Source organism: Cyclopterus lumpus, chromosome 13 (assembly GCF_009769545.1).
Source record: "Cyclopterus lumpus isolate fCycLum1 chromosome 13, fCycLum1.pri, whole genome shotgun sequence".
In the NCBI taxonomy this organism is placed as follows: Eukaryota; Metazoa; Chordata; class Actinopteri; order Perciformes; family Cyclopteridae; genus Cyclopterus; species Cyclopterus lumpus.
The window spans coordinates 16,562,120-16,584,067 of NC_046978.1; the positions used below are offsets into that span (position 1 = coordinate 16,562,120).

Below are 21,948 nucleotides of genomic sequence, written 5' to 3' on the forward strand. Positions count from 1 at the left end.
TAAAACAATATTACAAAGATGAATCCTATCTGGTGTGAGATGCAGGTGGAGAGCTCATTCATCCCGTGTGCAGGTGATCGGCCAGCCTGCTCTTCCAGAAGTTGAATTCATCACCTCGGCTCACCAGGTGGAAAACCCAGAAGAGACTGAAATGTGTTCTTGTTGATACCAAATATGTACATATTTTAAGGTTGAATAATTCCTTCTGACACTTAGTCTGCTTAAAGATTTGCAGGAGAGATGATCTGTTTAAGTGTTTTTTTTCTCCCTCTAGCTGTTAGTGGTGTAATGCAATTACAATACAATTAACTGTATTTGAAAGTGCCGTGCTTGTACTAAATTGAACTTTTTACTCAACGGCACTTACGACTTTTTAACACCATCTCCACCTTCACTAAGTAACTACCACAGTAACACGCTGGTTATGTGTCAAATGCGTGCGTAATAACACGCATGTGGGGTTTTTAAGCTGAAATGTGTTTTATTTTGAAAAATGACCGGATACACCTCCGTCCGTGCGTCTGTGTCCCGATGACACATGGTCACGTGATACGTTACCGCAAAAATTAACAAGCTAGCAAACATGAGTGAACAGACGTCTTTGGAAAAGGGGAAAAAGGCCCAAACGAGGAGACGGAAGAAGAGCCGACGGAAGAAAAGCTGCATTTCAAAGACGATGTAAAATACAAAATTATTATTTTATTTCGTCTTATGTAAATATTGAACTTTACTGACTTTAGTTTTTTTACATTTCAAAGTAAAACATTTAATTAATTATTTTGACATTGTTGTACTTCTACTTGTTGGTTATTTAGTAAGTTAACGTTAAGCATTTAGCAATAAAAAAAAGCTAATTGGCTCATATTTTGTCAGGTTAATTCATGGATTCATTTAAATTAATGTTAGCTAACCTAAGCTAACTAACGTTAATGTTCTGTACAATGCTAGCCAAATGGTAATAGCTAGCGCAGAACTTAACTCTTAAAATAAATACCGCACAAAAGATATCTCGTCAGCAATTCTTTTGGGAGTGCATCACGTGTGTTCACGTTACTGCTAATTTAAAGTGAGCTTTTCCGGCTGCCCGTGTTTCACAATAAGAGCTTTCGACGCAGACTTATTATGTAAATACACAGTTCTTGTCATGGTTTTGGTCAGGTGGGGGGCAGGTCAGTGCTTCGCTCTAACTTGGTGTGCATTACTAAACCTGATGGCTGCTGCTCACGTGGCATTCATAGGAATGCAGACGCTTCAGGGGGGGCTAATATATCTGAACGGTGTCTTTTGTGTATACGTGTACATGAAAAGTGATTTTCTTTTTTTGTATTAGAGATTGTATTTTCCTGAAGGTGAAATCTGAAACGGTGTGTTTTCAGCTCCAGCGGGCCCACATCACGGTCCTCACACATCCTGTGAAGGCAAAGCGCTCATCGGGATATGTTTTCAGGTATGGGACCCAGAAAAAAAAAGCCACGTTTTGAACTTCTGACCCCCCCCACCCACCCTTTGGCTCACAAGACGTAGAAATGACGTCAGAGACGAGAGACGTGCCTCTGTCTGGATTTGTGTGTGTTGCAATTAGGATTAACCTAGTACTTCAGCTGATGCTGATTGGAATGACGTTCAACACTCACTCACAGGCCGGCTTTTAACAAGGAGACGACGCTGGAAGCCGCTTCGCGTCTTTGTGTTTTTGGGTCGGACCGAAAAGAAAGAGGACACGGTGATTACAATTTAATGTCAACATGACGGTGATGCTGTCGTCAGCCTCCACCCAAGCCGCCGTCTTTTATATCTCTTCAATCTCTCCCCACGTACACACACACACACACACACACACACACACACACGATGAAGGTTTAGTAGACCGACTGCACCATTGTACCTGGCATGGTGCCTTTTGGCCCGGGAGGTTTTTCGAGTGGCTGTAAATGGTTTAGTTAGACCACGACACAGACGGGACGGGCCTCGTATAATCTCTCTCTCTCTCACACTCACACACACTTCATAATGTAAATATTCCACTTTCCCCGTTTTTTTTTTTTCTTCTCTCCCAACATTTTGTAAAATAATTTATTCAACTCTTATTCCTCTCCGGCCCTCTTGTAAATATGCATCAAGGAGCCTTGGATTAGGGGCAGGAATCTTTTCCTGAAGCTCAGCATGTGTGTGTGTGTGTTTGGGTGAGAGCATGTGTGGGTGCATGCATACTTGAGTGTGTGCGGTTGCGTCTTAAGCCAGGCGGAGCAGAATACGGCCTGCTGTAAGCCCAGGCATGTGTGATTTGTGTGATTGGGTTTAGAACGCATTGATCGGCGATGTCTTGGACGCCGGACGACCAGACGCTCCACGGTTCACGCAAGCTGTCAGGCTAAAAATATCAAGGTAAGACCACGCTGCCCGTCTGTTATGTTTACATAATTATATTACCAGCGGGTTCATTGTCCCAATCAGTTCTCGGGGTAGGAATTTGTTTTGATAGCCTGATCTGTAAGATATGTATTAATGTAGTGGTGTGTAAGCCGGGGACAAGGTTTTCTTTTTGCTTCTTTTTTGTGCTCTTTTTCTTTTCGTTATTCATCCTCATCTGTGTCATTTCCATAACTCCTAGGCTTTTCAAAATCAGTTTTCCTATTTTGGGGGAAACAATTTACCATCACCCGGATTTGGGGATTGGCTTATCGGGGATATTTTTATTATATTGGTTTTAATGTGTGTAGGAATATGCACGGGAGCCTTAAATCCAAATTGTTATTTTTACACAGTTACCACATATGAATGTGACTAAATCAGTCCTTGTATTGAAAGAGAAATTATAATATATATATATATATATATATATATATATATAAATATATATAATTTTAGACTTGAATGTCTTTATTATAGTACGAAAAAAGTATAAAAATCTCACTGTTTCTGACTATCCATCCTTTGTCTTTCTGTCTATGCATCGATTTTTTTTTTTTCTTTTTCTCACACTCAAGTAAGAGTTTAGTGTGGTTGTAACTTTTTCAAGGCTATTTTTACATTATCAGGAAGGGTTTGAAACCCTTCCAGAAAATATGAAAATGGGAGCTGACCAAGTGAAACTTTGAACAAGTCGGCTCCCTCTGTTCCTTTGAGCGTACAAAATGTGGGCATAGAGCCATTCGGTTTTCCGGAAATTAAATAATTTAAAAAACGCAAGCCATAACCCATACTGAGACTTTTTTTTAATGAAACCACCTTATTGATTTTATTTTTCTTTCCCTAAAATCTATTGGGGGGAAGAAAAAAAAAAAAAGAAAACCTGTCGTCCTATTAGCTCTATTGGGGATAATATATTATTGGGACAATACATAATGTTTAACCCTAATAATGGAAGCTTGCTTTTTAAGAACCGCAATGTCTCTTGCTCGTGTTGAATAGAGATAAACTTCTGCTCTTTTAATTCTTATTTCTTAGTAAAATGTGTGACCGGTTTAAAGAGTGGGGGAGAAAAGTCTTCATCGTGCTCGTGGGTGATGTGTTCGGCTCAGTGCACTCTCTCTTGACTGACTCCTTGTAGCTCAAACACAGAGGAGGTCGGGGAATTACTTTTATAAAATGATTGACATGAGACGATTCAAAGCGAAGGGTTTATGAATCTGTAAGATCGGTCGATAGCCAGTCCAACAAAAGCTAATGCCGATGAATCGCCGTGACTCCTCGGCAACACCAAACAAGTCCACGTTGAACACGCTGCGGAAAGTGCTTCACTTGTATGATGACACGTGTTTGAGCCCCTTTATTGGCTATGACAACCACATGGTGGTGATGATGATGATGAGTGGCTATTTTTGGTGTATCAGAGTTGTCTTGGGTGCACGACGGGGCCAACAGACAGATATTACACAGTCACGGCAAGACGCAGCATGGCCATAATTTGATAATCCCCCCCCCCGCATTGACATTTCCCAACGTCTCGTGCAACCACCGCTCAGCGACTGTAAGTAAATCTCTACCCTCCAGGGCCGGTTACTGTGCACGTCTTGTCAATGTGCCACTTGAAATGTGTGTTGCATGTTTACTTATCGGGCTGCAACCCTCAATCTGGGACGAGTGAAAAGCCCAAAGTGTTTTTTCTTTTCTCCCGGGAGTAGTTTCCTCTCAAAGTACCACAAGTTCCACTGACTAGTTAAGTGTTGTTTGTGCAGATGTGGCGGCGGCGGCGGAGAGGCTGTCAGACCAGCAACCCGATGCACTGAGCGGGTTTCCCCTCCCATGTCTGCCTGCGCTGTTTATTTTTTAATTAGCCAGGGCTTGAGTTGGCACGGTGTCAATTGGGCATGGGAAAGCAGAGCCCACACTTGTAGAGCACGGGAGAGGAGCCTGCGGAGCAAAAACAAGGATTTTATGAATTAGGACTCGATCATTATTTTGTACGGCTGGTTTCTGTCTGTCTGTCTGCCTGCCTGTCTGTCTCTCTGCATGTCTCTCTGCCTGCCTGTCTGTCTGTGCTCATTCTGTGTGTGTGTGTGTGTTGAAGAGTAGAAAGCAAGTGTCAATGAATGAAGGCTGCTTGGCTCTTTGTGTGTGAGTGTGAATGAGACCGAATCGTAGTATGAGTCAGTATGTGTGTATTTTAAGGCAAATGTGTGTGTGTGTGTGTGTTTTTGAGCGTAGCACATCACTGGTGAAATCAATTGAAAGAGGAGGAAAAGCCAGTTTCCATCACTAGAAGACAAGATAAATCGGTCATATGTTTTGATCTGTTTAACTTTGCCCAGGGAGATAACTTGTATTGTATTTTAGGAATCTCGTGCTTGGCTCAAAGAAACCTCAGCGGGGGTGTTTGTTGACAAAGTGGCTTGAACTCAAGCTCTCCAGTTGAAGGATGGTCTTCTTTTTTTTTTAAATAATTGTTTTCTTATTACAGCCTATGCATAAAATAAAAGATCATTTTGCCAGATCCTTAGGTTTGTTATCCCACAATACTTGTCATATTCAGTAAAGACTGTAGATATCTTTATAAAATATTATGATTTGTATGTGGAAAATATTTGTATAGCGACCGGCAAACAGGCAGCAGCGCTAAAGCCAGTTCAGTATTTAAGCCAATATTAGCTCATCAAAGATATGTGTCAGCGTAAATGTTGGCCAGTAGTTCACGAGAAGTTTCAGTACAGAAATGCAAACCACAGTTTGAGGTAAACAGTGCAGTGCGGCCACAGATATGTGTGTCGCCACTGAATGTATGTTTGAGTTGCATTGAAATCTGAATCTGAATAGCATATTTGGGGTTAGCAAACCGAATGCGATATTATGAAGTTGAATTCTGTTGCTCTCTGACACTGTATTCGACCCTCTGGGAAAATGCAATCGAATCGAAAAGGCAAACGTTAAATTTTGGCTTATTATTGGATTAAATCTAAAGCAAGAAACAAGAAAACAACTCGTGTTTTCCTTCCGTTCTCATCGCCATGGCAGCTCAGAGAAGAAGGTCGTGCAGAAATACTTCACACACCGAAAACAATTACAATGTTTTTGTACCAGTGACAGAGCAATAATGATTAATCAAATCATTTAATTTAAATGGTCCAAAAAAACACACACATTTCTTTAGTTAATTTTCACCGTGGCGACTCCAACACTATTCTGGAAACCCCCCCCCAGAGTTTCCAAAGCAGGCTCTGATAAGCACATTATATTTACTCAAGAGTTACTAAAGAGTTGTTTTAGAATACTGGGATGTCAGAAATGACAATTTATGTGATTGCAGATATATAGTTATAGATATATAGTTTATGCAACGTGGGCATGCGTGAGAAGAGAGAGAGAAACTTCCTTTCAAGTTTTTTTTTCATTTTTTATGTATACGCTATAAAACGGTGTTTTTTTTAAATTTATCTGCAGAGAGTTCTCTGCCTCTATTTGTATTCAGTTCTCCTTGTTTTGCTGTTCAGGACTAATCTGGGCGTCAGCCTTTGGGAAGTGGGTGTGAAGCCCCCCGCCAATGCAGCACGCAGGTGAGGCCGGGCCTTGATCAAAAGGTAGCGACCAGGTCACATCACTGTCTCCATCGCTCTCCTCTGTGCTCTCTCTATCTCTCTCTCTCTCTCTCTCTCTGTGTCATGGGTGTATAAATAGGTATGTGTGTCCATTTGACCGAGGGTGAGCCACAAACACACACACACACACACACACACACAAGCCGAGCAGAAAGGCCTGCACCTCGGCTGCCTTTATCCCAAATGTGGGCAATGCAGCACCTTCCCGCAGGCTCGGGTGACGGCGTGGCGGCGTGGCCGTGTTTATTTGTGCTTTAGGTCGCGAAACAATTAGGAAATGGCGTTTTAATTCTGTGATTCACTGCTTTTGTTTTCACTTGCGTGAGCGACTCCCTCTCTTTCCTTCATTATCTAGCTCACTCGACCACCTCTCTCTACCTCTATCTCTCACTTGGGGATGAGGGGGCAGCTTTGGTTGGTCAAATATTTTTGACAAACTTTTGTTGCCGTTTTAAATTGCCAATTTGTAGCAGTTGGAATTAGAAACACTTGTATGTTTAAACTTGACTTAAGCAGGTTAAAAAAAACAGCCTAAATTGCAGCGGTAACCAGGGTTACGGTTCCAGAGGCAAGGTCGGCTCCATGCTGTCCGACCCGGGAGCTGCCCGGCGCCACCAGCACCGAGCTCCATTCAGTGTGTGTCGCGCTCAGTGGAGAGAAAACTTTTAAAACACACAGTCATTAGTTAATACATGGATCAAAGGATTTCCAGAGAATTCAGTTGTTTTGCCTTTTTTAAACATTATTCAGCAAAAATAAATGGAATATTTGAAAGCATGCTGATGTGGAGCAGGACTCTAGAATTATGGGCAACGGGGGTCAAAGCAGCAAAAGGCTAATCCCTCCACAACAGGTGTGTACGATGACACGAGCAAAGAACTTAAACAAAAAAAAGGGAGAAAAGGGACCAAAGATTGAAGGATGAGAGCGAAAAAAAATGGAAGTGTGTGTGTTACAGGCTGCGGAGAGCAGCACCCTGACACGGAGCCCCTCATTGACACACAGCTCCTAATAGGTATGACTTCCCCTTTCCTTTTGCAGTGTGTTTGTTACAGTACATACAGTTCATTCTTATTAATGCTGTTTGTTGTTGTTGTTGTTGTTGTTGTATGTATGTATGTATGTATGTATCAAACCAAGCTCCAAAGTGTGCATGTCTGCGCTTGCACAAGGTTTCTCCACTATCTTCCGTCTGAGCTCATTGCATCCAGCTCTGCATATGTCTGCGCGTCTCTGAGCACATTTGTGTGTGTGTGTGTGTGTGTGTGTGTGTGTGTGTGTGTGTGTGTGTGTGTGTGTGGTTGCAAGCCGGGGGAGAGAGGGACAACAAGGGAGGGAGAGGGAGCGAGAGAGAGAAATGAGAGAGGTTTGAGAGCTCAATGAGCAAACACCGTGTCCCGATGTGCTCGTGCACGCTGCTCCTCCGGCAAGTTTTTGCAACGCCGCGGGATTCTTTAAGTTTTTGGTAGAAGTCGCTTCTGCAGTTTGTTTCTCTTTTAGCCGCCGCAGGTTTCTGCTTGTCTTCCTTGAGGTAATGTATGGGATGCATTCAAGTTGGGGTAAAAAAAAAAAATATATATATACTATTTGGTGTGTATTTAATACCTCGAGTGTCAGCGTGGGCGACTCGTGATTTGTCTTAAGTTTAAATGGAGTTCACTCCGATAAGAGATGCGTCTACAGTTTTTATTTGGCTTGTTTTATAACGCTTCACGCGTATTTTCCTCTGTCACTGCAAAAAAATCTCGATGTTATCGTCTCACTCTGCCTTTTTTTTTTTTCTTTAATAATTAAAATCGTCTAAAATATTTATCCCCCCCCCAAAAAAACTAAAAGATTTTGATACCCAGTGACTTTAAAGGTTTTTTGTTTGTATTCGTTTTGTTTTTTTTGAATAATGGATTAAGAAGAGGAGGATGTATTTTTATTTTCTATGTGGGGTTCCTTCCAGACGGTGGTTACGTGTGTCTGCACATGCAGGTCGGGTTTAGTATTAGCGGCGAGTCATTTGCCATTGTTTGTCTTTCTTGACTTTCTATTGTGAGGCGGAGTGGCAGCTGATACAGATAACCGAGAGTAGAGTGGAGTCCAGAAGATAACGTTTCTCACTGACATCGTTTTTTTTTTTGCTGTTGTGAAAGTGAATGAACTTTTTCCCTTCTTTATTCTCTTTTAAGTCGCGTAGAAACGATCAGATTTCCGTCGAGTTTAAGCTCACCCGGCATCTCAAACGGGTCTGTGCCTTGAGGCTTCAGTGGGAAGTGAAGTCATCGTGTTTGTGCGATGAAGAGATCTTGAAATAAACGTGTGGTTCGTATGAGAACAACGTTCCTGTTGAGAGTTTCTTCTTCCAGGTAGCTGGCGGGCGCTCCGGGGTTGCGCGGTAGTCGGATGTTAGTGTTCCTAATTAAGATAACGGCGTTCCGTGTAAATTGAGTCTCCCTACAGTCCGGCATTCGCTCCTAATTGAGCAAACACTGTAAACAGTCTAATCCACTTTTAAGTTGCTCCTTCCTTTTTGACCGGTTTCTCATGCGATCGCATTTTGGACTGCACGTTAAGTATGTGTGATTCCTTATGGCTGCGCCGTAAGTGTAATTCGTTGTCGGCGTTGCAATGTGTGTATATATCTTTTATCCAAACGCAGCAGCAAACCTAAAACCGTGCCAAGTTTAAAATCTAATGAAAGTGTTTTTCAATGCGGCTGCAGAACAAGTTGTACTGAGCGTTAACGGTATTTGTTTAAAGCGAAAAATACATATATAATTCGACAAAGGTCTCGTGTTTCAATTGCATTAATCATATCAAGTAAATAACATGTAGCTTTTTTTTTTAATGAATAATGAGTTAAATGTGCTGCAGTCGTCTTACAGCCTTTACAGATGTGTGAAATTATGTCATTCAAAACACACTAAATAGAAAGTACAGTTGAAATAACATCTAAATCTAATTGAAGACATACACATGGAATATAAGATAAATTACCTGTTTATTCAGTGCACCACACACACACACGCACACGCACACATCACACAATCCTGTTGAGTAAATAACTTTCATACACATTTGACTGATGAGGTTCTTTTGCTTTTAAATTGCTCATGTTGCTTTTAGTAACGATCAAACACGGAGAACTTCTGTCCATCCTCCACTTCGGTTCTTCCGTCTCGTATAATGCAGCTTTGATCAGATAAGTATCGAAACAGGTTATGCAACTGAGCGAGGGCGTGAAAGGAGATGCATGAGGAAAAGCAGAGGGAAGTCATTATGTCCCGGCATAATCCCCTCAAGTCTCTCTTTTCTTTTCTTTTTAGGATTTCATATTATGTAAGTTTTAGCCACGGAAACATTGTGCCTTTTTTAATTTACCATTAAACAGGAGGTAAAAAGCCCTGAAACTGTATTCCGTGACTTCATTGTCATAAATCAGGTGCTTTTGACTTATTTAATATATGTTATACCATAAAAGGTAATCTGTGGATGTTCCCTCTGTGTTGCAGGTCGTCGCTCCATCGCTGAATGTGCCTGAGACGACGAGCCGTTTGTGGAGAGAAGATACGAGACTCTTAACTTTCGGTCTGGCAGCTTCCCGTCCAGACCCTTTCCTCTCGTCTCCTAACCGCCTGCTCCTAACCGCCTGCTCCTATTCCTTCTTGCTCAACAGACGCATTTCAAGTCCACTCCCACTTTCACGCACCTCCCCTCACTCTGGCCCCCTTCTCTATTCTATTCTTTTCTTTTTTTTTTATTTATTTCCGCTCTCCGGTCTCTTTTACCTGACAACTCCCATTTTCTGCCAAAGTTTGTGACTCCGCCGCCGCTGCGTTCCCTCTTCTAACCCCTCTGTTCCCCTGATGGGCGCCACATCAGACAGCAGTGCCACATTCCCTTCGTCGTCCCTCCGCCCCTAACCGCCTCGACCGACGCCGACACCGACCACGACCCAATGGAGACAAAAGATATGATGCTGACGAGCATGTTGACAATGGACAAAGGGGAGAATGAGGGAGAGAAGGGGGGAGAAGGAGGGGAGGGGACACAGCAGGAAAACGGTAGACTGATGCTGGCTGACGGTGTCGCCGAGAGAGGAGCCAAGAGCCTGACTTCTGGCTCGGGACAGCAGGTGTCCAACGGCTTCACCACGTCCACCCCTCAAAGCCCCCGGGAGGGACCAGGGAGCGCAGCTTGCTCCGAAGGCACCGCCTCCGGGCCTGGAGGAGGCGCCGGGTCCTCGGTGCCGCCGGGAGGCCTCAGGACTCTGGTGGTCCAACAAACCAGCTTGGAGAGGCCCAGAGAAACCTGGAGCAAGAAGATGGACTTCTTGCTCTCTGTGATCGGCTACGCCGTGGATCTGGGAAACGTCTGGCGCTTCCCTTACATCTGCTACCAAAATGGAGGAGGTGAGGGCGCCAAAAGATGTTTGTAAAGTGGGGAAGAGGAGGATGAGGCGTGGGGTAGAGAGCCGTGTACAGGACACCACGCGTGAGAGTAAACAGAATTTAAATCAGGAAGAAGAGCGGAGGCTTTTTCGTGGGTTGAACTGTACTGCAGCGTACACTTACAAGAGTCTTAGGAATAATTCACAATATATATAATCAGGTTCTTGCCCTCTCCCTTTTTCCATCATTAAAGAAGGAGGCGTAGACCTGCTGATAAGGAATGCTGCAGTTTTCAGACTTGTTTATTAAAAGCACTTAATTCAGCTCAATTCTTGCACAATCTAACTTACAAAAAGGTAAGCAAGTATTTTCTAAAAGTCTGAGTTAAGTATTTTCTAAAAGTCTGAGTTTGCAGTGGCAGAAATAAGTGAACTAGAAACAAAAGTTGAATAATTTGCATTGAAAACTGAATCTAAATAGCATATATTGAAATTGACTGTATGAGTTTGGAAACAGTTTTGGATCCCTTTTATATACTTCCACATTGAGTTCAATTTCAGTTAACTGATTGTTGTTGAGAAAGAGCAATCGAGTTCAGATTCACAGAACTCCGCACTGTGAACTTTTTGATAGTTTGTTTTTATTGGATTAAATCCAAAGTGTCAGCAACGAGAAAACGACTCATATTTTCCTTTCGTCCTCCCCGCTGAACGGAGAATACGCCGGGAGGAAGCTGCATATACATCTTAGAGAAATATGTGTATTACACATGACTTCTTCATGCATTACGTGGTTATGGCACATAATGTGTCAAAATGAAGTCTCAGTACGACGGAAACGGCACCGATAGAAATAGGTTTTGTTCAAATTCAAAGTATTGGGTAGGTTTATGGATGGGGACTTTCACCCATGAGACCGTTGTTCGTGTCCCGTGTGAAACCAAAAGTCCACATCGTTTTTTGTTTTTTTTATTCGCTAGAGGTCCGCCTCCCGAAGCTGCCGGTGAAGTCGTCTCCTCGTGGCGGGGAGGAGAAGATTTAATCCAATAAAGAAAACGTTCACAGACCAGAGTTCTGTGAATCTGCTCTCGATTGCTTTTCCTCGACGACCGGATGCGTTTCTCATTTAAAACCCGAAATTGAATTGCGGGACCTACATTTGAATTGTGAGAGCTGAACGTGGACGTAATAATATAAACTTTCGGGGCGAAGATCAAATACAGTTTCATCCAGTCGACTCAATTTCATAACATTCAGTTTTGAGTCGAGGGTTCGAAAACTAATACGTTGCATTTTAAATTATGCTATTCAGTCGAGTTATTCAAATTTTAAAATCATGTGATTCAAATTCATTTAATTAATGGAAGTTGGGCAACACAAACCCAGTTTCTAGTCACACATAATTCTGCGAGTTACTACACAGTCTTCACTAAAACAGGGCCTCCCTTTCCACTTTTATTGAATTTGCAATAATAAAATCTTTGCAATTTCCTGTGTTCTGTGTGTGTGTGTGACTCCTGGAGCGAGGTAGAGATGGGGACTGGGAGACACTTGATAGAGGCAACAGTATTAATTGTGTTTTTTTTATGAGAACACCTCCAGTCTCTTTCTCCTTGCTTAATAACCTGTCTCCCAGGCAGCTGCTCAATCAACCCTTATCTGTGCCTTCGTGTCACAACGACACACACACACACCGTGCCCCACACACACACACACACACACACACATACAACTAGTTGATCATCAGATAGACGGAATAGAAAAGAGAAACACGAGAGAGAGACTATCAAGCTCCGCACGGGTGGGTTGGAGAGTTCAGGGATCTGGCTGCCGTCCTGCTGCTTCTCAGTGTTTGGCCTTCCAATTCTCCCTTCATCACTTTTACACTTTTCCTTAACTGAGCAGCCAACATCATCAGTCGTCCTCCTTTGTCATCGCAGAATTTGAACAAAATGACCCCCTCTCGCTGCGGGGGTTTCCACATATTTAACGGAGAGTTTTATGGAACCGGGCAAGCGTACGCTGTTGTTTCTGAATGGACTCGGGTTATGTAAATGATGAGGTACTTCCAACGTTTAATGAACGGAGTGCTTTTTAATGTTCTTGGTGAACGAGTAGCATTTCTCAGGAGAGCAGTTTTACTTCTCACTGTTCCTCCATAACTTATTCTCCTCTCACTTTACCCGCTGTTTTCAACATTTGTAACCCTGGATCTCTCTCTCTCTCTCTCTCTCTCTCTCTCTCTCTCTCTCTCTCTCTCTCTCTCTCTCTCTCTCTCTCTCTCTTCATGTGTCTTCCTATCCTCGCGTCTCTGCCCAGGTGCCTTTTTGCTGCCCTACCTGTTGATGGCCGTGTTCGGAGGTGTCCCTCTATTCTACATGGAGCTGGCTCTCGGCCAGTTTCACCGGAACGGCTGTATCTCCATCTGGAAACACATCTGCCCCATCTTCAAAGGTAACGGGAGAGAGTGGAGAGAGAAAACAGAGCAGATGGAGAAATGAGTTAATGGATTAAAAGGATGGGAACCCGGCGTTGCTAACGGGAAAATTGGCAGTGGGAGAACAAAGGACAGATAAAGGAGAGTGTCAGCCCGTCAGAGTGAGAGACAGCTCCTTTAACCTCCCGGTCCCCCTCAGTACAGTTCCCTTAAAGAGCATCCCAAGCGTCTCGTACATCTAATGAGATATACTAACTCTCTGTTATGGAAATTGTCACATTTCCATGCCAAATGCCAGATGCTCAGAAATGTGATAGTGTGTTGGTTGTTGTTGTTGTTGGGGAAATGCCACTCACTTGAATCGGCTTGAAAACACCTCTGATGTGTCTTCAAGTCGTGACCGACTGGTGCCACAAACTTCAAGAACGTTCGTGTTTTGTTTTGTGCGCTAACGATAGTTTCTCTTCCACTGGCGCAGGGATCGGCTTCGCCATCTGCATCATAGCCCTCTACGTGGCCTTCTACTACAACACCATCATGGCCTGGGCCTTGTACTACCTGCTGTCGTCATTTCGGCCCACTCTGCCCTGGACCACCTGCAGCAACAGCTGGAACACGGTCAACTGCAACCGTTACATGTCCACCGACCACAACGTGTCGTGGTCCAACTCCTCCACCTCCCCCGCCGAGGAGTTCTATACGTAAGTGCATGTAAGTCGGATGTAGAGGCGTAGAGGGGGGGGGGCTTCCCCGGGAGGGAGACGTCAAGCGAAGGAGGAAGGGAGGATGACTTCCAGAGAGCGATTACAGGGTCGGTTCTCTCTTTTTTTTGTGTGTGTGCAAAATTCACTTGGATATCCGTCTTTGAAGACGTAGCAGCAAGAAGTGATGAGAATCTTGAGATGGTGAAGAATACAAGTTACAGCGGGACGTATCCTCACATTTCATACTCACCGTGACCAGTTAACGGAAGGTACACATACAATTAAATCCCGTGGAAAGGCAGACTTTAGTTCAATCAGGAAAGACAACAGACGCGAGCTGTAGCGAGAATGCAGAGGCTTGATTCGATGGACTTTATTGGATGGACGTTGACTCTTGTCGATTCGATTTATGGGGATGGCGCTCTATGAATAGCAGTCTGTTGGTGAGCCACAGACTCGGGGTGGCGCTGGCGAAGCTGCGAATGACACTTTTGCTAAAACAAACGTGTATAAAAGACGCATTAAGTATATTTATAACTAGTTCTATATGAAACCTGACGAGTATAAATGTGTCGACGTAAATGTGCCCGCGGGTGTGTACGTGTATTATTAAAAGAAATGTTAAGCGGATCCATCAACTTAGTATTATTAGCGTTTGTGAAAGCAGAATGCTTTAAATTCACTGTAAATAAACTTAAGTTAAAGATGCAGGTGGAGAACGAGAGAGGCAGTAGATGAGGACGGAGAGAGAGAGAGATTTTTGGATTAATCTCCCCTCCAGATAAAAAAATGTTTCTCTTTTCTTAAAAAGAGAAAAAAAGAAAAATAGTTTCTGACATTTTAAACTGGTTATTTAATGTATATTATTCCAAGCCTTCCAATCTTTGTCTGCTTTCCCAGTTATTTACCCAAGTAAAGTTGGGTTTATTTATTATTCATCCTTGACTGCTTTGATACTCTACTGGCTCAGTCTTATCAGCCGCTCGCGCGAACGTGTCTTTGTCTGTCCGCTGAGACGGATTCAGGGTTTATCCTCAGTTGACTTTTCCTAATACAGGTTTTAGAGAACAAATTCCTCAGTCTGGCGCCAGAATTTCCTGTTTTCAACATAAATCACGTCTCTGTTTTATCGTTCGAGCTCTGTGTGCTTAACCTGTGACCAGATGTTAACCTCCCTCATTCATTTCAGCCTCCTTCTTCGTCTTCTTTTTTTTGCCCTGTAATGTTTTTTCTCACTCTGGCTTGTGTAAACCTCTACGAAGTCATTCGGGGCTCGCTCGCATCCTCTTCATTTAGTCTCCGTATCTTTTCGCCCTTTGGTGAACTTTCACTATACTGCTCGTTTAATCAATATGTATCATTTATGCGTCTACATTATATCTGCCAGGGCTCTATTGTTCTCACCCATATATTTTCCCTTTCCCGTGACCTCCCTATACCTTTACTCGTCTCCTCTTCCTTGTACATTTTCTTACCCTCTGTTTTCTTTTATTTCTCGCTGATTTTTTTTTTCTGTATCCCATTTCCTTCCATCCACATTCTGTCCTTTTTGTCTCCTTTCCAAATCTTCCAAACATCCCTTCCACCCACCCGATCTTTGTATTCTCACTTTGTTTTATCTTCTCTGTCCCTTCTTATTATTCTTCGCATTCTTCTCCTGCCCTCGTACCTTCTTTCTTTCCCTACCTTCTTCCACTTTTCCTTGATTTTCGTGACTCCCTTCATATCCTGCGGACACCTCTAATGTCTTCTCCCTCTTTGCACCCCCTTCAACCTCATATCTCCATCCCTACTCTCTCTCCCCCCCCCCCCCCCCCCTCCAGTCGCCAGGTGTTGCAAGTCCACCTCTCCCCAGGTCTGCACCAGCTGGGCTCTGTCAGCTGGCAGCTGGCCCTCTGCCTGCTCTTCATCTTCATCATCGTCTACTTCAGCATCTGGAAAGGAGTCAAGACGTCTGGAAAGGTAACCAAAGGGGCGCCTGAATGGCTAATGGGGTGTCAGTTAGAGTAGATGGATGGATGGATGGATGGATGGAGCCAAAGAGGCCTGAGAAAAACACGACTGTTCTGCCGTCATCTGTTGACCCTCGGGAATCGGTCATCATCACGGATCACCGGATATCAGCAATAAGAGTCTAGCAACAGAAAGGTGAGCTGTTTTTGTTTTCCCTCTTCTCGGCATTAGGTAGTGTGGGTCACTGCTACCTTTCCCTACCTGGTCCTCCTGGTGTTGCTCGTCCGCGGGGCCACTCTGCCGGGGGCCTGGAGGGGCGTGGTCTTCTACCTCAAGCCTGACTGGGCGAAGCTGCTGAGCACGACCGTGAGTCAGTTGGTGCAATCTAGCCAGGCCGTCATGTTACCTTTTGCACAAACTTCTGCTCCTAACGCGCATCGGTCCACCCGACCGCATTCTCTCAGGTGTGGATTGATGCAGCAGCTCAGATCTTCTTCTCGCTGGGTCCGGGCTTCGGCGTGCTCCTGGCCTTCGCCAGCTACAACCCGTTTCACAACAACTGCTACAAGTGAGAACCTTTCTCGTATGTTTCACACTGCAACGAAACCTACCTTTTGCTTTCCCACCTTCCCAAAAAGAAAAAAGAAAGAGAATTATCAGAACCTGTTTTTTTGTTCAACTAGAAACATTAATCTATGCATGTCTTATTTTAATAATTAAGTCTAAATACTACTTATAAAAGGCTCAAAGTTCTCCCTAACTCTGTTATCTCCCCGCCACCTAAACCTCTCGTTTCTCCATCTCAGAGATGCTTTGATCACCAGCTCCGTGAACTGCCTGACGAGCTTCCTGTCTGGCTTTGTCATCTTCACCGTGCTGGGCTACATGGCTGAGATGAGGAACCAGGATGTGGCTACTGTGGCCAAGGATGCTGGTAGAAAAGCAACACGATCCCAAATACGTCATTCTTTACTCTCATTCCTATTTATCAGAATTTGACATACTCTTTCTCCACCCCAGGTCCCAGTCTGCTGTTCATCATTTATGCAGAAGCCATAGCGAACATGCCTGCTGCTACTTTCTTTTCCATCATCTTCTTCCTCATGATCATTATGTTGGGTCTGGATAGCACGGTTAGTTTGTTGATTACTCATTCCGCGTGACTCTTCAGTTACCCGTGGGCTCTCGTGTGCTCTCTCCAAACCCAGAGACGGGTTTCATATTCGCCTCGTCATTTAGGCAAATTGTTCTTGTTCTAGTTGCTCCACCAGAGGTAACCGGGTATTATTTGACCTCTGCGTTTTTTTTTTTTTTTTTTTCAATAACAGTCAGCGAAAAAAAACACAATGCGACGGGACTTTTCATATCGCTGTTGTGTGGCGATCTTGTCTCCATAAGCCTGTGTTCATCGCCTCTGAGGCAGCCAGCTGGAGAGGCCCGCGAGGCTGTTATCGCGTACTGATAATCAGGCTGGAATCAGCATCGCGGTTGCTATGCTCCTCGATTTTACCACTGAGGATATTACTACAACGCGTGTCGCTGTGTTTGGACTCACGTTGAATCGGCTGGACTATTGTGTCTTCCTTTTTTCCTTTTTCTTTTGTTGTCACCGTGCCAAGGAGAGGACACACAAGGCATCTCTGGATGTTCTCCGTCGGTGTACTGTGGTCACGTTACTGTCGCATGCATTGGATCAAACGGCCGATTAGCGACACGTGACATTTAGATTCTGTACAGCCGAATTTCTTTCCTTTCTTTCATCGTTGTGCACCCTCTGATGAGCGCCTCTCCTCCTCTGTGTCGCTGTTCTCCTCTCTCCAGTTCGCAGGGTTGGAGGGGGTGATCACGGCCGTGCTGGACGAGTTCCCTCACGTCCTGGTGAAGAGACGAGAGTGGTTCGTCTTGGCCCTGGTGTGCGTCTGCTTCCTCGGCTCCCTCTCCACGCTCACATATGTGAGTTGATGACCACGTCAAACGCCGGCTACCATGCAAAATGACATGTATCGTGACGACATCACATATAATCAATTTGGATTTGAAAATCCCACTAATGCCGCCGATACTTCTGTAATTTATCTCACCCGACTGTCCGCAATTAAATAGATGTATTGTGATATCTGCCGTTAATATGAAACATTAATTCAACACATTACTGCATATTTTAAGTAACGTGATAGACCGCAGTTAACAATTAGCCACAATCAGATTAGAGCGGTAATCCCTAAACAAAGTTCCCTAATTGTCTTACTCTGAGGAGGTGAAGCCGCTTGCATCCGAGTAAATTAACATCTCTCTCTCTCTCTCTCTCTCTCTCTCTCTCTCCTGCTGTATCAGGGAGGAGCGTTTGTGGTGAAGCTGTTTGAGGAGTACGCCACGGGCCCCGCTGTCATCACCGTGGTGCTGCTGGAAGTCGTCGCCGTTTCCTGGTTCTACGGCAAGTTTGAGTGATATGTTGATTTGTGATGGCAATGGCGACCTTTTAATGGGGACTGTGTAATTATTGTGTGTGTGTGTGTGTGTGTGTGTGTTCCAGGTACCAACCGTTTCTGTAATGACATCCATCTCATGCTTGGTTTCTACCCGGGGTGTTTCTGGAGGATCTGCTGGGTGGCCATCTGCCCCTGCTTTCTGCTGGTGGGGCCCGTGAACCGTGTTTACACATACGAAATGCAGTAGTCCTCGACTTATTAGCTTTTCAAACTCAGTCATTATGTGCACTGGCGTTGGATCCTTGTTCTATCTGACCTCTGCTTTCGTTTGCCCCGCTCCCGTATGCAGTTCATCATCATCAGTTTTCTGGCCTTCCCACCAGAGGTCAGGTTGTTCAACTACCACTTCCCGCCATGGACCACTGCCCTGGGCTACTGCATCGGGGTGTCTTCATTCATCTGTGTGCCTGTTTATATGGTCTACTACTTGCTCACTGCCAAGGGAACGTTCAAACAGGTACAGGTATCTCCTTTCCTTTACAGGAGCTCGGGAGGTACAGCGATTTGCGCACTCATCGGTGTAAATGTGTATGTGAATGAGGTAATGGTTGGCATGCAGGTAAAGCACTTATAGTAAGAAGTAAACTAGAAGGACTAGATGTCAGGTGTGTCTTCTCTATAGTGTCCCTCGTCCTCCCCACATGTACTTTCTCCTTCAGCCCATATCCCTGCCTGACCTTTTGTTGACCTCTTGCTGACACACAACAGGCATTGCCTCTGTTGCTTTCCTTTTTTTGTCGACCCTGTGCAGTGTATACGTGACTGGATACCGGGATCAAAGGGGCACGGAGGACGAGCTACAGGCCAAAGATTAAAGCCAAAGCCAAAAGCCAGGGGGGGAAAAAAAGCCATGACAACTTCCAGGCCCCATAGAGGCGAAATTAGAGCAGACGAGGCCGGCGTCATCCACAGCCCTTTAGCATCGCAGCCCTCTGCGTGACAAACCAGGCACAGCCAAATCAGCATCATTCAAAACATCAGTACATACAGTATTTTAGACGTCTGCATATTATATGTTGCTGATGATTGAGCATGGGGTCTTTAATTCCTACCCAAAACGTGCAGGGGTGTATTTGCTCTTTGCAGTATATTCTGAGCTTGCAACTTATAGAATAAATACGAATACCTCATATTTATTCATTAGTTGTATTGTTATCCTGTCGTACGCTGTGTTACAGTTGACAGACGGTGGGAGGATATCAAACAGGCTGGCAGACAGACATCTTTGGCCGTTGTCCAATATTGACGCTGCTGCCCGGGCACACAATGACAACTGATACAGACTGTCAACACACGGGACTCGTGGTTTTTTGTGTGCATGCGAGTGTGAAAGAAGACCGCGTCAGAGTAACTCGTGAGGCCAAGCGAGGTTTAAAATGTCCCGAGTGTCGGGGGTTGTGTGTTTTATCATCTGTAACGCCGGTTCACTTTCCCGTGAACTCCCTTTCTATTCTTTCTCCTCCCGATTCTGTTTTTGAGCACGTCTGGTGTGTGTGTTTTGAGATTAGAACCAAAAGGATGTGTCGATCAATGCTTTTCTATAATTGTGTAATAGTTTGAATCGTGTTTTTAAGCAAAATTGGCAAATATTCACTGATTCCAGCTTCTAAAATGTTAACATGTGCTTGTTTCCTAATGCCTGGTTCAGATGGACCACAACCTGTCTGACTGCATATCTTTAGGTTGGGTGGGACACAACAATTAAGCTCTGGGAAATTGCAATTTAATTTAATTTAATTTCTGAATCCCTCATGGACACAATATTCCAAACTGAAGCAGTCGTTGATCAGTTGCTGCCCCTACCGCCCGGTTGAGTAGTGAGGAGTCAGTATAGAACAGTCAATGAAATATGTTTTTTTTTTATCTCTTGAGCATACAGTCAGAATGAGCACAACAAAATATTAGGCTGATGGGTGCATGAATATGCAAGATTAGCCGCGGACAGACAAAACGCACGCACGCACAACCAAAAACATAATCTCCTCAGATAACAATGCTCACTGTACAAATGTGGTCCAAGCTAAATACGCCAATCTTATATTTCATATATCTTCAAAAATGGTTATGGCTCCTGTATTTAATACACCTGACAAAGACTCAGCCAAACAAAAGCTGCTGCAGTCAGATGAGCGGCACGAGAACATTAGAACCTGCTTTCGTGGTTGATTCCTTAGTTTGTGTTCGCGTCACTTTTAACGTTCTCACTTCTCTCTCCTCAGCGTCTGTTAAAGAGCATCACTCCGGAGCCCAGCAGTGAACAGCACAGAGACTTCATCTTCACCAACGCGGTCTGACCAAAACCTGGACCAACAGAAGGCGTCACGCCGGCCGCACGGAGCGCCCTCTTCTGGACGAACTGCGAAACTACAGGACAAGGGGCTACTTTTCACCGTCTATGCCTCTTTTTCATACATCACGACACTTGTTTGTTTTTTTTCAGCTGTCTCACACACCGAGGTCTAGAACCAGTGGTGGAGTCCTGCGGAGCCAGGGCCGCGGTAGTTCACTGAGCTCCGTTTAGTTGTGTTCCTCACGCCAGGTTCAGTTCTCCGGGGGTTAAAACCCGGAGCTCACCGCTTCAGTATCGTCAGATCAACATCCTCTCTCTCTCTCTCTCTCTCTCTCTCTCTTCGTCGACTAAGTCCCTTTTGTGAGCCACCTTTCTTCAGGTTATACGGTTGAAACGAATGTTTTATACAATATTAGCGTATGACACAGTCTATGTTCACGGAGACAATAACCTGGAGACGCTGCACTTTGAGATCAGTCAGAGGAGGCCAGATAGTCACGTATATCCTCGCTGTCTTCACGGTTGAGTTTTTTCCATATTACGCCGTTACGTTATGCATTCTGATAAATATGTAGCACTATTCAGGTATCTGTTACTGAAGCCAAATATATGATATCTTGTTCTGTTCATATTTCTAAAGGCGTTCCCATATTTTAGCTGTCGCTACGTCGTGTTGACTGTCAGCCCGTGCTTGGTTGGTTGCATCTTGGACAAGCGACGGATTTGCAACGAGTTCTCTACACTGTGAAGCACTGTCTGTTATGAATGTGTGTGACTGTGTGTCTGTGTGTGTGTGTGTGTGTGTGTGTCTGAAAAAAAAAATAAAGACTGTTATAATTTCCAGTGAGGGGGGGAAAAAAAAATATATATAGATCACAGACGGAAACCAACCGAGTGTATTCATCCTATAACTGCAATATACAATGTGTATTTATTTTGTCGTGTATCATCGTTGTCACTTCAGTGTGACGAACATCACATGTGACACAACCTGACGTTGTGCCGATGGTCCGTGTTTAATCACATGTGACACCCTGCACCCTGTTGTCATTCTGCATAACTGTCAGTTAATAGAAACCAAATATGGATCGGAGCTAATAACATTATCAATGGCGTAGTCTGAAAATCAGCGGTACTGCTCTTTACTTTCTACCAAAAAAATAGTGCGTGTGTGTGTGTGTGTGTGTGTGTGTGTGTTTCTGAGGATTATGTAGGAGCAGGAGTTAGAATATGGCGAGTACTGTACATCTACATGTGTATTTACTAGTCTGGTATTGGTGTAATCTATCCTGTGAATACCTGTCTCCTCTCTCCGTGGATGTGAGTGTAGTTCTTGTGTGTGTGTGTGTGTGTGTGTGTGTGTGTGTGTGTGTGTGTGTGTGCGCCTTGATTAGTGTGTTGGTGCACGTATGTGTGGTTGTGCAAAAAGGATTCAAGGTTTTCAGGCCCTTTACGTGTGTGTGTGTGCATACTGTACTTCAAATGTGTGTGTCTGTAATGTGATCTATTGTCTCGTTAACTGCCAAACTATCTTATGAAGGAAGTGAACTCCCTCTTGCCTCTCTCTAGTACCTCTTGAGCTTATGTAAGCTATATGTATGTCAATAAAAGACTGTGTTGAGAAATACACCTGTATAGAATAAAAATATATAAATATATGGGAAA

At 44.1% G+C, this 21,948-nt stretch overlaps 1 protein-coding gene across 5 annotated transcripts; it reads left to right on the forward strand.

The window, feature by feature from the left end:
• slc6a4a (solute carrier family 6 member 4a) lies at positions 1-21,948 on the forward strand. 5 transcript variants are annotated; one of them, XM_034549153.1, is made up of 19 exons: positions 1-127; positions 1,377-1,447; positions 1,641-1,723; positions 2,303-2,385; positions 5,928-6,014; positions 6,991-7,047; positions 9,533-10,432; positions 12,730-12,864; positions 13,326-13,548; positions 15,375-15,513; positions 15,736-15,870; positions 15,969-16,072; positions 16,311-16,438; positions 16,525-16,637; positions 17,326-17,457; positions 17,839-17,938; positions 18,038-18,138; positions 18,283-18,450; positions 20,213-21,948. In XM_034549153.1, the coding sequence occupies exons 7-19, from the start codon at positions 9,979-9,981 to the stop codon at positions 20,285-20,287; spliced, it is 2,007 nt and encodes a 668-aa protein (XP_034405044.1). In that variant the 5' UTR covers positions 1-127; positions 1,377-1,447; positions 1,641-1,723; positions 2,303-2,385; positions 5,928-6,014; positions 6,991-7,047; positions 9,533-9,978; the 3' UTR covers positions 20,288-21,948. The 5 variants fall into 5 exon arrangements, with proteins under 5 accessions (XP_034405044.1, XP_034405042.1, XP_034405043.1 ...); XM_034549151.1 differs by having other exon boundaries at positions 5,928-5,990; XM_034549152.1 differs by lacking the exon at positions 1,641-1,723 and having other exon boundaries at positions 5,928-5,990.

Excerpts from the sequence above, each read along its gene's own strand:
- slc6a4a (XM_034549153.1), top strand. The coding sequence starts at position 9,979 with ATGGAGACAAAAGATATGATGCTGACGAGCATGTTGACAATGGACAAA. Across the intron at positions 12,865-13,325 it reads CATCTGCCCCATCTTCAAAG|GGATCGGCTTCGCCATCTGC; the intron begins GTAACGGGAGAG and ends CCACTGGCGCAG. Across the intron at positions 17,939-18,037 it reads CGCCGTTTCCTGGTTCTACG|GTACCAACCGTTTCTGTAAT; the intron begins GCAAGTTTGAGT and ends TGTGTGTTCCAG.